The 13,948-nt window shown below is 43.5% G+C and overlaps 1 protein-coding gene across 8 annotated transcripts in view; it reads right to left on the reverse strand.

The window, feature by feature from the left end:
• Positions 1 to 2,641: 2,641 nt before the first annotated feature.
• The window catches only part of FN1 (fibronectin 1), a 62,878-nt gene continuing 51,571 nt past the window's right edge, over positions 2,642 to 13,948 (reverse strand). For 3 of the 8 annotated variants that reach the window (XM_077272271.1, XM_077272269.1, XM_077272266.1), the window contains 7 exons: positions 12,539 to 12,996; positions 10,855 to 10,993; positions 9,865 to 10,032; positions 7,764 to 7,889; positions 7,512 to 7,618; positions 6,162 to 6,263; positions 2,642 to 3,464 (listed from right to left, as the gene is read on the reverse strand). In XM_077272271.1, the coding sequence (XP_077128386.1) occupies positions 3,384 to 3,464; positions 6,162 to 6,263; positions 7,512 to 7,618; positions 7,764 to 7,889; positions 9,865 to 10,032; positions 10,855 to 10,993; positions 12,539 to 12,996 (1,181 nt within the window). In that variant the 3' untranslated portion in view covers positions 2,642 to 3,383. The remainder of the gene's footprint in view (positions 3,465 to 6,161; positions 6,264 to 7,511; positions 7,619 to 7,763; positions 7,890 to 9,864; positions 10,033 to 10,854; positions 10,994 to 12,538; positions 12,997 to 13,948) is intronic. The other 5 variants (XM_077272273.1, XM_077272270.1, XM_077272267.1 and 2 more) reach the window with 2 other exon arrangements.

Raw genomic sequence — 13,948 nt, forward strand, 5'->3', positions numbered from 1 at the left:
TGCATAATAGCAGATCTGCCTGGTTCTCTTGGACCTTGAGCCCTGCATAGTGCACAAAGTGCAGAGGTGCTGCCAGCAGATGGACCTTACAGGGGTAGAGAACCTACAGGGGAGTCTTATAGGTAATATGGATTCACAGCTGAGTAAAAATAACCCAGCTGTGATCTTACCCCACCAGTGTGCCCCGAGGTCCAGCGCCGAAGATCCACAGTCCTGTGCCCCCCGGAGACTGGCAGCCTTGTCCTGCAGACCGGGAGATGCAGGGTTAATCTGCAGCCGAAAATGGCTGCAGAGAGAGGAGAGAGGAGGAGAAGGGGGCGGAGAGCTGGAAAAAGGCGGCAAGGCTATAAAAAACCCGCCCTTTCTGTCTCGATCCGCCCCTTGTATGACACTGTAGAGTGTCATATTTGTCATCCGGGGGGCGGGCCGGGGGGCGGAGAGGAGGCTGCTGCTTCAGCTAGGCCGAAGCCGGGGCCTAAATTAGATGCCTGAGGCCCAGAAGGGCTCCAGGCCGGCGCGAAAGTCCGGGAGGGGGTCGGATCTGAACCGGACCCCTCCGGATTTGAAGGCAGGATGGCGGTAGGGCTATAAGCGGAAGGGGGAGCCCGGTGAGGGGTCCCCCTGAGGCAGTAGAGAGCTGGTGCTGCCGCAGAGACAGGGACGCTGGGAGCCCTGTGTCTGTATGTGCCATGCCTGCCTGCACTCCCCCCGGCCCCAACAGGAGCCCGCAGCTGGGCTGGGGTCCCTGGATGCAGGCGCAGTGTGCTGGCCTATTGCTGGGAGCTGTAGGATGCTGCCTGTACAGGCCCTACCTGAGGTGTCTCAACCTAATACCCCCAGAGGGGGATAGGGAGGGTGCTGTTGTCACACCTTCAGGGGCCTTTATCCTCGCCTCGACCTCAACCCAGAAACCAAAAGGAATTGGGGAAGGAGGGGGGTCTCGACTTCGAACCAACACCCGAGGGGTTGGGGAAGGAGCAGCATGGGGAATAGCCATCTCAACTTCAACTGGGCACCCCATATTAGGGGGCCGAGGAAGGAGCCATGCCGGGGGTCTCACAGGAGACCCTCTTTTCTTCATCTGTAATCCCGTCGGAAAAACGGGAAACGGAGTAAAACGGAGAAAAAAATCTTTAGGTGTGCCTCCTTTGCGACACTAAGCAAAAACTGGAGAAAGCTGATGCCGTCCAGGGGTGTATACTGCACAGGAGGAGCCACAGTTAATCTTTTTCAGATTATGCATAGTGTCGCCTCCTAGTGGACAGCAGCATAACACCCATGGTCCTGTGTCCCCCAATGAGGCGACAGAGTAAGCTGTAGTAGTTTTAGGCCTAAGGCACATAGGGACAACAGCCATTATTTTGGCCCATGTGTTGCCTAGCAACCACAGTGCAGGTTGAGAAATCAAAGCTGTGCTATGATTGGCTGTTATGGGCAACAGAGACCATTGTTAAAGGCCGATTTATTGTAGGATCCCTTCGTCATGGCACATCAGCTCACCCCTAGGATCAGACAATGCAGCATAACCTTTTGCCCTAGTTAGTTGAGGGCTCATGTACTGCATTCTATAGTGGCATTGCTCATTTATGGCGCTGCAATGGGACTTAGTGACGACCATGTACATAGGACCTTAATTTGTAGGTGTAAATAAATTTAAAAAAGTACAAAATGACAGGGGGGTCAAGCGGGAACGAGACAACTAGCCCACTTTCCCATTTGAGGACAGCAAGACCTGAACTTAATCCAAGTTCACACGTTGCATTTTTTTTTCTGCAGGCCAAACCTGCTATCTCTTTGCAGCAAAGATTATGCATACAAAAAAGCAGATTTTGCTGTGGATTACATGCCATTTGTCTATAACACATGTTTAATAAAGTTGGTTGTGCTTCTTGTAGCGTTTTTGCACTCATTGCTTTCGGCGTTTAAGAAAAAAAAAAAAAAAACTACCGCAAAACACAAAGAATTGATATGTTGCAGTTTTCCCAATTCGACCAGGGAGAAAAAAATAAATTGTGCATAAGATTTATGAAGTCTCATTGATTTTGCTGCTACTATAAAAAAAAAAAAAAAAAAAAAAAAAAAGCTTTAAAATGTATACCTAAAAAGCAGCAAAAACATAAAGTGTGAACACAGCCTTATAGTGGTTCTACTGAACCAGACATTGTTTGGACCGTAAGCTCTTACAGCAATTTAGCTGAAGCGGAACCCACTACATCTTGTACATATACCTGACTGGCGTGTTTCTTGCCATGATTGAGGCTGGCATTGGGGTCATCGTATGGATGCCAAGTGAGCCCGTACAATGTTGGACTGGGGTGCCAAGGGCCCAACAGCAACATTGACTTTGGGGTGGGGGGGGGCGCACTTTTCACCTGCATACAAATATTACACCACCCCCGTTCACAAATTTACCTATAGCTCTATATAATAATAAACTGGGTAGTTGGTTAATGAATGATATGATGCTTTTTTCTGTACAAAGTGAATTATGCCAAGTACTGCCCATACAGTGGGATTGGGGGCCCAGATCTGCACAGGGGTCCACCAGAGGATTCCCCTGTTACCCTATGGGCCAGTCCGAGCCTGTATTACAACCACCCAAGAACAGATCCAGGGCAAAAGAAACTATATACACTTGAATTGAATTAAAAACGCTGATTTTTTAAGATCTTTTTATTACAAGAAGAGTCATCTTTCCACAGTAGTAAAAGCTTTGGCACATACAGTATAAAAAAAAAATAAAAAAAATAAAAAAAAAAATCACCAACCATAATTACATCAGACTCAATTGCCATCACTTCCTATTTTTCAGAATTACTTTCCATAGTTACGGTAAGTAGAAGGAATCCTCAGAAGAAGCAGCAGACATTGATAAATAACACTGAAGGAAGGTCAGGTATTAGTAAGGATTGTGCGGAGAAAAGAATTAAAAATTGTGCATACGGTAAAAGACATCAGTGTCGGAAGCAGCCAATCGGTGCTGCATTGGTAATATTAAAAAAGCAGAATTGGTCCCACGGTGTGCGGCTTCTAATATACCTACTGACATCAACCCACCCTGTAGCCTATTAACAATAGTAATACACCGCAGGCGTTTAGGGCCCACGGAAGGCCCTCTTTCACACAGGATTTTTCCTAAAAGGATCAACATGGTAACACTGCCCAGTATTAAAAATAGCAATTTCCATTTTGGTTTCCCAGATCAACATAAGCAAAATAAAAACAAAATTACAATCATTGAATACTGAATGGCACGGAAGTACTTCAGATGAACGTCGAAGCATTTAGGTTATCTGCCAGTCAGAGGAGGCGTCCGTCCGCCACCACTTTGCTGCTCCGCCACGACAGCAATAAACGCACTCATGCCCGTCTAACAAGACTTCTTAATTCTTGGTCTGATCAGAATGTTGTGTGTCTGCTTGAAGACCCAGTGGAAGGAAACACTCAATGGGACATTTCACATTCTGCAAAATGAGATCGTAAAGGGTTACAAAAACCTCAGAAAAGGAATGGGGTTAAACAAAGGGAGAAAAACAAAAATATCTACACCAAAACTCTAAGGGTATGTTCCCACAGTCAGTAAACGCTGTGGGTTGGATGCTGCGTACAGAAGTAGCGTCCAGATGTTACAACATAATAGAGATGGGATTTCATGAAATCCTATCCGCTATGTGTGTAGGGACACCTGCGGCACCGGACATGTGGCGCATCTTACCAGACTGCAGTATGTCAATTTATCTTGCAGAGACATCTCTGCAAGATAAATATCACAGTCCAATGTATAGGACGCGGTGATTCCGCACGGTTCATTTAACACATGCAGAATCACTGGCATTTAAAAGCGCTTTGGACGGAGCAGACATGTGCTGCCGTATCCTGAACGTGGGAACATACCCTAATAATCAAGAACTATACATCACACTTGCTTCATAACTGCATTAATCATTTTGGAGTTCACATAGAATCTCAGGACTAAATGGACCACTCTGGGATTGATCTCAGAGCAGACAATTAAAAATGTATGCGAGCATATTAAAAAAAAAAAAAAAAAAAAAAAGACAAAAAAAAAAAAACTGCACACTGATGACAAGTGAGAAAAAATGGTCTTAATTTTATGGATGAAACACTAAACTTTTTATTTCTTTTACAGCAGCAGCTATTAATTATTTACAGTTTTTCAAGTTACAGAATTGCAATGTATCTGTAATAATCAGATGCTGCACTGTATCCCCCTATGGCATGTGATTTTTTTTCCATGCACCAACAGGCTTGAATGGTCGTCTGATACATGGAAGAAACTAGTGCATGCTACGATTTCCCCCACACACACAGATTTCGTCAGTTGTGGAGAAAAAAAAAATATATATAATTATATATATATATATATATATATATATATATATATATACACACACACACACTCTCACTGGCCACTTTATTAGGTAAACCTGTCCAACTTCTTGTTAACACTTAATTTCTAATCAGCCAATCACATGGCGGCAACTCAGTGCATTTAGGCATGTAGACATGGTCAAGACAATCTCCTGCAGTTCAAACCAAGCATCAGTATGGGGAAGAAAGGTGATTTGAGTGCCTTTGAACGTGGCATGGTTGTTGGTGCCAGAAGGGCTGGTCTGAGTATTTCAGAAACTGCTGATCTACTGGGATTTTCACGCACAACCATCTCTAGGGTTTACAGAGAATGGTCCGAAAAAGAAAAAAAATCCAGTGAGCGGCAGTTCTGTGGGCGGAAATGCCTTGTTGATGCCAGAGGTCAGAGGAGAATGGGCAGACTGGTTCGAGCTGATAGAAAGGCAACAGTGACTCAAATCGCCACCCGTTACAACCAAGGTAGGCCTAAGAGCATCTCTGAACGCACAGTGCGTCGAACTTTGAGGCAGATGGGCTACAGCAGCAGAAGACCACACCGGGTACCACTCCTTTCAGCTAAGAACAGGAAACTGAGGCTACAATTTGTACAAGCTCATCGAAATTGGACAGTAGAAGATTGGAAAAACGTTGCTTGGTCTGATGAGTCTTGATTTCTGCTGCGACATTCGGATGGTAGGGTCAGAATTTGGCGTAAACAACATGAAAGCATGGATCCATCCTGCCTTGTATGGAGCATCTTTGGGATGTGCAGCCGACAAATCTGCGGCAACTGTGTGATGCCATCATGTCAATATGGACCAAAATCTCTGAGGAATGCTTCCAGCACCTTGTTGAATCTATGCCACGAAGAATTGAGGCAGTTCTGAAGGCAAAAGGGGGTCCAACCCGTTACTAGCATGGTGTACCTAATAAAGTGGCCGGTGAGTGTATATACACACACACACACACACACACACACACACACACACACATATACATACATACACACTCATCTGCATTGTCCTATGGAGCAACAGTGGTTCAAGTTATTAGTTTGTTTTTTTCCCCCCAACAGACAGCATGCAGACTATACTAAACAAAAACTAAACTTTTGTTCGTGTCTTTTAGTCTATCATAAATAGACAGCACTTCGACAGAATCCAAGTCCAAAAGATCCATAGACTTTCATTGCAAAATTTGTTCCAACACGTGGACATTATCTGTGATTTTTCAACAAACCACTCTATCCATCCCACCCAAAAAAAAAATAAAGAAAGAAAGAAAAAAAAAAAATCAAATCTGTCTATGGGGCTGTTCACACAGCTATCACAAATACAAGTGTTATTCATGAAAAACAAGGATGGCGCTTGTAAAAAAAACAAAAAAAAAACCCCTGCAGTTATTCGTGTACAAGTGACAAAATATGGTACCAATAATACCATCACAAAAATACATAATAAATCACGAAGGTTATTTTTTGTTTGTTTTTAAAGAGAAGGGGAAAAAGGCAAAAATAAAACAAACGCACCCATACAACACAAAAAGCAGTGCATAAACCCAACCAGCCAGGACTTTGGTGTTGATTAGTGAAAGGCAGGGTGCCCTAGTACAAAACATTTGTTGGGACAAGAGTGTGATGTACACATGCTAAAGTTCATTTGCAAAATTGGATTAGCAGAAGAGGAAATTTATTCAGTAAATTTCCCCTAGAATCGCTGCCTTCACATAAATTCATTAAGTGCACATGAATAAAATATTTCCAGCGGCTACATAATCTCACAGGTACTTACAAAATTCTGCTGATATCTTTGCGTGTACTGGGAAACAGTGTGACCTGTTGTATCAGGGGCAACAGCAGCACCGGGTCTTCTGCAGTTATCACAGCGCCACCCCTGTCGAAATAAGCAAGATTAGTAAAACACAACACATGCTACAGTTTTGATCTGTTTTTTAATACCCATCTCCCAAGAGCTAGAACTTAGATTTTTATAACATATACTGTAGAAGGGCTTTAGTTGTAGTTTTTAATCCATAAAAATTACCACCTAAGAATATGCACACACTGAGTATTTGGGGAGTTTTTAATCTTACAGATTTTCTGCACCTATTGAGTAATTTAGGTTACCATATTTTGCAGACTATAGGATGCACCTCAAATTGAGGAGGAAAATGGGGGGGGAGAGTACGAAAAAAAAAAAAGTCTAATGTCACATGGGGTCCATCTTCAAGTTCAAATTTAGCTTACAGAGGGCGGCAGAGCGGTGTCACAAGAGGCAGGGTAGCTGCTGCAGAAAGCTGGCGGCAGCAGGAGTGGGGTGATGCTGTGGCCCTTGGACTGGGTGGAGGGGGTGTCCCAGCGGTGGGCTTCACAAAAATGTCGGTGGTGCAAGCAGGAGCAGAGTCCCATGCTACACAGTGGGCTTCAGGAAAATGTCCGCCGGAGGCAGAGCATGCACAGATTGAGATCTCGGCTCGTCATTGAGCCAACACTTCCTGTGCCGCTGACATTTTTATGCTACCTGACGGGACACCCCCTCCTCCCAGACCAGGGACCGCAGCATCACCCCACTCCTGCCGGATTTACCACCGCTGCCCCCCTGTAAGCTACATTCGGACTACAAGATGCACCCCCATTTTCCTTCCATATTTTTGGGGAAAAAGTGCGTCTTACAGTCTGCAAAATACGGCACTATTTTTTTTATTTCCCCAACTTTATTATTATTATTATTATACATTTTTATAGCGCCATTTATTTCATGGCGCTTTACATACGTGAAAGAAGTTGACATGTTCTGGATTTCAAACATGCACCACAGGTCAGTTTATGCAACCCAAAACACAAAATGTTGGGCTAGAGATGTTGCTTAAGGTTCTTTAACTTAGTGCATGAATTTGACGAGCTGTAGCGTCCCACCCTAGCTCATTTAGGCAGAACTGGGCAAAAGTGGTGTGAAAAAGCCAAAAAGGCACAACATTTTGGAGCAACTACATGGTGCGCTGAAAAATTGTAACTTTTCAAAACAAATTATATGCCATAATTCTGCCGTAATCGCATAGATGACTCAGGGCCATAGCACCTCGCAACTAGAAGACAAACCATACCACCACAAATGAAGACTTACGGAATACAAGGCACATACCTGTTGTCCTCCATAGCATGTACAAGAGCAGATGGCTCCCAAGTATTCCTTTTGCCATTGCTCCCCAACATTATACATTTTTCCGTCATCATAGCAAGTGGCTTCATCTATAAAAAGAAAATAAGTGTTTTTAGGAAGTTCGCTATGCCTGATAAGGGGGTCCTGTAGGGCAGGCTCCCTTTTTAAAAAGGTAACATAATAAGGATGGTACATATTATTCAACGAGTATGTATTTCACGTATAATTACTTACGAGGTTCACACTTGAACTCTCCCTTTCCATTTCCTAGACAAGTACAGCTCATCATCTGTCCATTTTCTCCATGGCGGTCCCATTTCTCGCCAATCCGGTGGTTGATTCCATTGTCATGGCACCATTCTAAGGACCATAACAAAAACAGACTAAGAAAAAAAACCAACAAAAGTGGGGAAGCAAAGGGACTTGAACACTGCAAATATTGTGGCATATGGATTATATAGGCCATAAAATATATGGTATAAGTGATGACTAGTGTTGAGCGATACCGTCCGATACTTGAAAGTATCGGTATCGGAAAGTATCGGCCGATACCGGCAAAGTATCGGATCTAATCCGATACCGATACCAATACAAGTCAATGGGACTCATGTATCGGACGGTATTCCTGATGGTTCCCAGGGTCTGAAGGAGAGGAAACTCTCCTTCAGGCCCTGGGAACCATATTAATGTGTAAAATAAAGAATTAAAATAAAAATATTGCTATACTCACCTCTCCGACGCAGCCTGGACCTCACCGAGGGAACCGGCAGCGTTGTTTGCTTAAAATGCGCGCGTTTCCTTCCTTCCGTGACATCACGGCTTCTGATTGGTCGCGTGCCGCCCATGTGGCCGCGACGCGACCAATCACAGCAAGCCGTGACGTAATTTTGAGGTCCTGGATGCCTAATTCTAGGCATTCAGGATTTTAAAATTACGTTCCGGCTTGTGATTGGTCGCGTCGCCCATGTGACCGCGACACGACCAATCACAAGCCGTGACGTCACGGGAGGCAGGAGACGCGCGCATTTTTAAAATTACGTCACGGCTTGTGATTGGTTGCGTGCCGCCCATGTGGCCGCAACGCGACCAATCACAGCAAGCCGTGACGTAATTTCAGGTCCTGAATGCCTATTTCTGGTTCCCTCGGTGAGGTCCAGGGTGCGTCGGAGAGGTGAGTATAGCAATATTTTTTATTTTAATTCTTTATTTTACACATTAATGTTGTATTTTACACATTAATGTTGTTTCGATACCGATACCACAAAAGTATCGGATCTCGGTATCGGAATTCCGATACCCGCAAGTATCGGCCGATACCCGATACTTGCGGTATCGGAATGCTCAACACTAGTGATGACACTATCAACTAGTACAGAAATTGATGTAGAGCTAGGAGAATCAGGTTCAGAGGGTATGGATCCTATCAATAAGCCTTTATATGTTGCCAAAAATTCTTGTCTTTTATATGCAGACTAGTCTTTTGGAAATGTATTTCACATACCAAGTGCCAAAAGAAATGCTGATTTCATGCTGTATAGGAATTCGTGATGAGCAAACGTGCTGGGATAAGGTGTTATCCGAGCATTCTGTGATGCTAACCGAGTGTCGGAGTGCTCAAATATTATAATCGAGACCCGTGGCTTTATGTCCCGTGGCTGTTCGACAGCTGCAAGACATGTAGGGCATTGTCTGTCTGTTAGGCAATCTCTGCATGTCTTGCGGCTGTCTAACATCCACGAGGTCTCGAACATATTCCAGCACGCCAAAGACACTTGGTTAGCACACGAGCATGCTCAGATAGACCTTATCTGAGCATATTTGCTCATCACTAATAGCGAAGTTTCTGCAGATTAAAGCGGAGAACGTCACTGAAGACTGAAAACAGCCACTTAAAGCACTACTCCAGCATTTTTTTTATTGCAGCATTGGAGTAGTGCAACTAGTGTAAGTTCACTGGCCGCCATCTTCATCTTTTACCAGCGTTGCTCTGGATCCAGCAGTTTGTGACCTGGTGGATCTCTCCAGTGTTTGTAGCGAGCCTGAGGTCACTTTTCAATGCAAGTCTATTCAACGAGTTTCGTTCTGACTCTCAGACTTGCATTGAGAGATTGTGGCAGTTACCGCTGACTTAAGATCAGTCAGGTTGTGGTCACAAGATGGAGGCGCAGGACCAGATGGGCACCAGGAATAGATTAAGATGGCAGCTGGTGAGTATAATATTAGGTGTAGGGACTTTACCTTAGTAGCACTACTCCAGCGCTGAAGATAAAAAAAAACACTGGAGTGGTGCTTCAATTTTGAGAAAGGGCTAGAAAAATCAATGTTCCGTACTCACTTGATGAATCACACCTGAAGTGTCCACTTCCATATCCCAGACATGTGCACCAAAGTTTAAATCCAGACTCGGACATGCGTTCCCACTCCTGTCCGACTGTGTAATGTGCTCCAGTGAATGTGTCATAACAGGTATCTTCAACAGGTTGCAGGCCGTTTTCAGGCACATCTATCAGAACAATGCATTAAATGAGTCAGCCCAACTAATAGAATATGATGCTTAAATCACAAAACAAAACATTTGTGAACCTTGAACCTTTTATTTAACAGACGGAACCTGAAAATCCACCTCTTCAAGAGAGCCTACAGCCTGCAATGACCCTGCTGCCCCCTCACCACTACCGGAGCTGCCCCCTCACCAATACCGGAACTGCCACAACCCCCCAAAGCCATTGTCTCCTTCCCCACCATCCTGTAAAATGTAAGCCCGCAAGGACCTCGCCCCTCTATCAGTCTGTCATTGTTAGTTTACTGTAAGTGATGTCTGTAATTTGTATGTAACCCCTTCTCAGGTAATGCACTATGGAATCAATGGTGCTATATAAACAAACAACAACAACATGTAGATGGACATAGTGGAGTGACTGGGACATAGTGGAGTGACTGAGATGAGTGAATAAATTAGTATGGCCTTGGTCCAGCAGCTACATCTATAGTCTGTGGTCACCAAATGATAGGCATGTGTTGTGCCTCCTTACTGCTGGAATCCCCAGCACTTTCAATATGTAGGCCCAAGAACAATTTTGGCAGTCATTGACAACTGATGTAAAAGCTCCACTGGGGTCCTGTGAATTGATACGCTCATCTCTAGTGACTAGTGACTTAGCTTTTCTCATCTGTCAGAATAGGGAATGTACCGCTGGCTATATGCGAGACTTGCACAAGAGAAGTCATAAAATGTACTTGCAAAGTTGGTCATTTTTCTTGGGGAAGATTTTACAAAGGGAACACAAAATTACACTTCTAAAAATGAATATGCAATTATTCTTACCAGTATTACTAATGGTCACCAGTTCCTCCAAGACCTTGTGACGATTTAACCCTTTAAGTGCCTCCACAATGATATTGTAAGTGATTCCTTGGGTGAGTCCATTTAGCCTTGCACTGGTAGATGTTCCAGGAACTCTGAACTATAGAGAAAGTCACATATTTAAAAAATATCTTAATTAAATTTTCTGTGGCTGACCCTCAGCCAAACACTTGCTACAACATTACAGAAATGATCATTCACTCTGTTAAAAAAAAATAAAAAAAAAATAAGGTTTTTTCTGTCTGTGTCTGTCTGTCGGTCCTGGAAATCCCACGTCTGATTGGTCGAGGCCGCCAGGCCTCGACCAATCAGAGACGGGCACAGCATGGCGACGATGATGTCATAAAGGTTGCCTCGACCAATCAGCGACGGGCACAGTCTGCCGCGAATTCGCCTCGACCAATAAGCGACGGGCACAGTATCGACGTAGATGTCATAATGGTTGCCATGGCGACGATGATGTCATAAAGGTTGCCTCGACCAATCAGCGACGGGCATCATTGTCCATGTACTACGGGGACATGCATATTCTAGAATACCCGATGCGTTAGAATCGGGCCACAATTATATAATATATATACACACACACACACACACACATATATATTACATGCAAGATAAATTATAGCAACATTTCAGGTGATGCACCCTTCATCAGGCTTTGAGTGGGATGTGTGGAAAGTCGCACCTTGTTCCTCCACATTCACTGCTTTCTCTACCACTGGATTCCTTCTCCCATGGTCAATAGTAATTTCCAAACACACACTCTCCCTCTGGGTTCTTAAGACAGCCCTGAGATTCCATCCCTTCACATACAGGTACAGGATTACTGGATTTTTCCCTTCTTGTCCAAGAAGGACATTCCACACGTTGCTATACTTCACCTTGCGGTGAAATATAAAAAAAAACTTTAAAAAACCCCCACAACATTCCTAATTTGAGCACCATATCTCTTTGCAGTGTAAATTAGGAGGTTGATCAACTCACCTTTTATCTGCTTTGTGGTCAAGATGATCTACAAACAAGTAGGTCAATGAAATTAAAAGAAAAAAAAAAAAAAGCGACTAAAAGAAATTTTCAGTGCTCTGCTGTGAGAAATGGCCACTCACTTCGTACACGCAGTCCAATTTGTGGACAGTCTGGTATAGAGGAGAAGCGGAGCAGAATGATATATAGGTTTGTTGGAAAAGATTCAGTATAACTTGCATTTTATTTATTGAAATTCCTGGCTTTTGTTTGCGTAGGAGACCAGTGGGTGGTCCTACTAGTGATGGACAGCTATCTCTGCATGAATAAGACGGACCACTGGACGCCTATACACCAGGGATTTCATTGAACATACAAGTTTTATTGAAACTTTTCCTACAAAGGGGTATTTATATCTGATCAGCTTCTCCTGCTCTATAACATCAATTCTGCAGATCAGATACTATTTACAACATGACAGGTTCCCGTTAGAATGCGTATGTTTTACTTTACACGATTAGCACAGCAGAACTGAAGTTCACAGTGGCCATCGGATGGAATTATGCAACATATGGTCTTGCTAGCTCACACACTGACACTTAACCAAAAGTCCTTCAGTAAGGCAAGAACTTTCTACATATACAATATAGTACATATTTCTACATTTCAGCTACTTTACCTCAATCGGAGATTCTTCTTGCCCCACAGGTTGGCAAGAAATGACATATTCAGTGGTCTCCAAAAGAGGTCTCCATGAAATTGTGGTGTGTGAGGAAACCTCCTGAACTCCTGTCTCATTGATCTGAGGCCCAAAGCCATGAGGAAAAGGCCCATCAAAATCTCCTCTTGGCAGATGGTGTCTGTCAATTATATCTGGGTACCGCTCCGGTGTAAATGGCCCTGGTCTCACAGGGGAAGCAGTGGTGGGCCCAACGGGACTTCTAAAGCCATGTTCTTCAACGACCCTTCCTTCATGCGCTGGATTGGACGGTCTTACAGAGCCTGGAAGTTGGATACCATTACCATTGTCAAACGTTGTCTGTGCAATAAAGGGAGTTTTCTCGGCTTCAGAGGGAACGTCGAGGATTTCGGGGCCTTGGCCAGGGTGAGGGAGGGTTACCAGTACAGGGATCTCGTCTAGCCAAAAAAAAGTGTTAGGAGCAATAAAAGCAAAGCATTAGTTAAAGCAGGCAGCAGCAATGATTCGCTGTCTCCATGTCTAGGAGACATGGTATGGAGAAAATTAAAAGACTAATAAATTTACTGAATAATCCAAGAAAGTTGAAACATTCCTATATTTACTGACGCACAAATACCTTATGCGTTATTTTGCTACAAGAATATTTCAGCTTTATACATGGGTTACCAAATTTATAGATTTAAGAGACATTTTGAATTACAGCGAGCAACCTCAACCTAAGGTGTCAATCACATTTGTAAAAGGAAACAGTTGGTTAAATACGACCATTAAATACAGAACGTTCATCAGAATTAGGGTAAGTTCACACAGAGCGTTTTTGCTGAGTTTTTTTAATGCTAATTTTCAGCTGCTTTTAACAATACCAGCAAAGCCTATGAGATTTCAGAAATCTCCTGCACACACATCGCTTTTTTGTGTGATCAGTATTTTGTGCTTTGCTGCGTTTTTTTGGACCCATTGACTTGAATGGGTGTTGCACCTAAACCTGCGTTTTTGACGCAGCCTCTTTCCTGCCAAGAAGATCAGGTTTGCTGCAGAAAAAAAAGCAGCAAAAACGCCCAGTGTGAACTTACCCTTAAGCTTGTGTCAGCATTGTTTAAAGGTTAAAATGTCTAATAGGCCACGTTCACACATTCAATATTTGGTCAGTATTTCACCTCAGGATTTGGAAGCCAAAACCAGGAGTGGAACAATCAGAGGAAAAGTATAATAGAAACATATGCACCACTTCTGCATTTATCACCCACTCCTCCTGGCTTTGGCTTACAAATACTGATGTAAAATACTGAATGTGATTGTCGTCATAATCTCTATGGTTCTCATATAAATACGATATGTCCAAGATTCCAACATTCCAACATTTTTCATTTAGTTATAGGTAGCCATCAT

This window comes from Ranitomeya variabilis, chromosome 7 (genome assembly GCF_051348905.1).
Source record: "Ranitomeya variabilis isolate aRanVar5 chromosome 7, aRanVar5.hap1, whole genome shotgun sequence".
NCBI lineage: Eukaryota > Metazoa > Chordata > Amphibia > Anura > Dendrobatidae > Ranitomeya > Ranitomeya variabilis.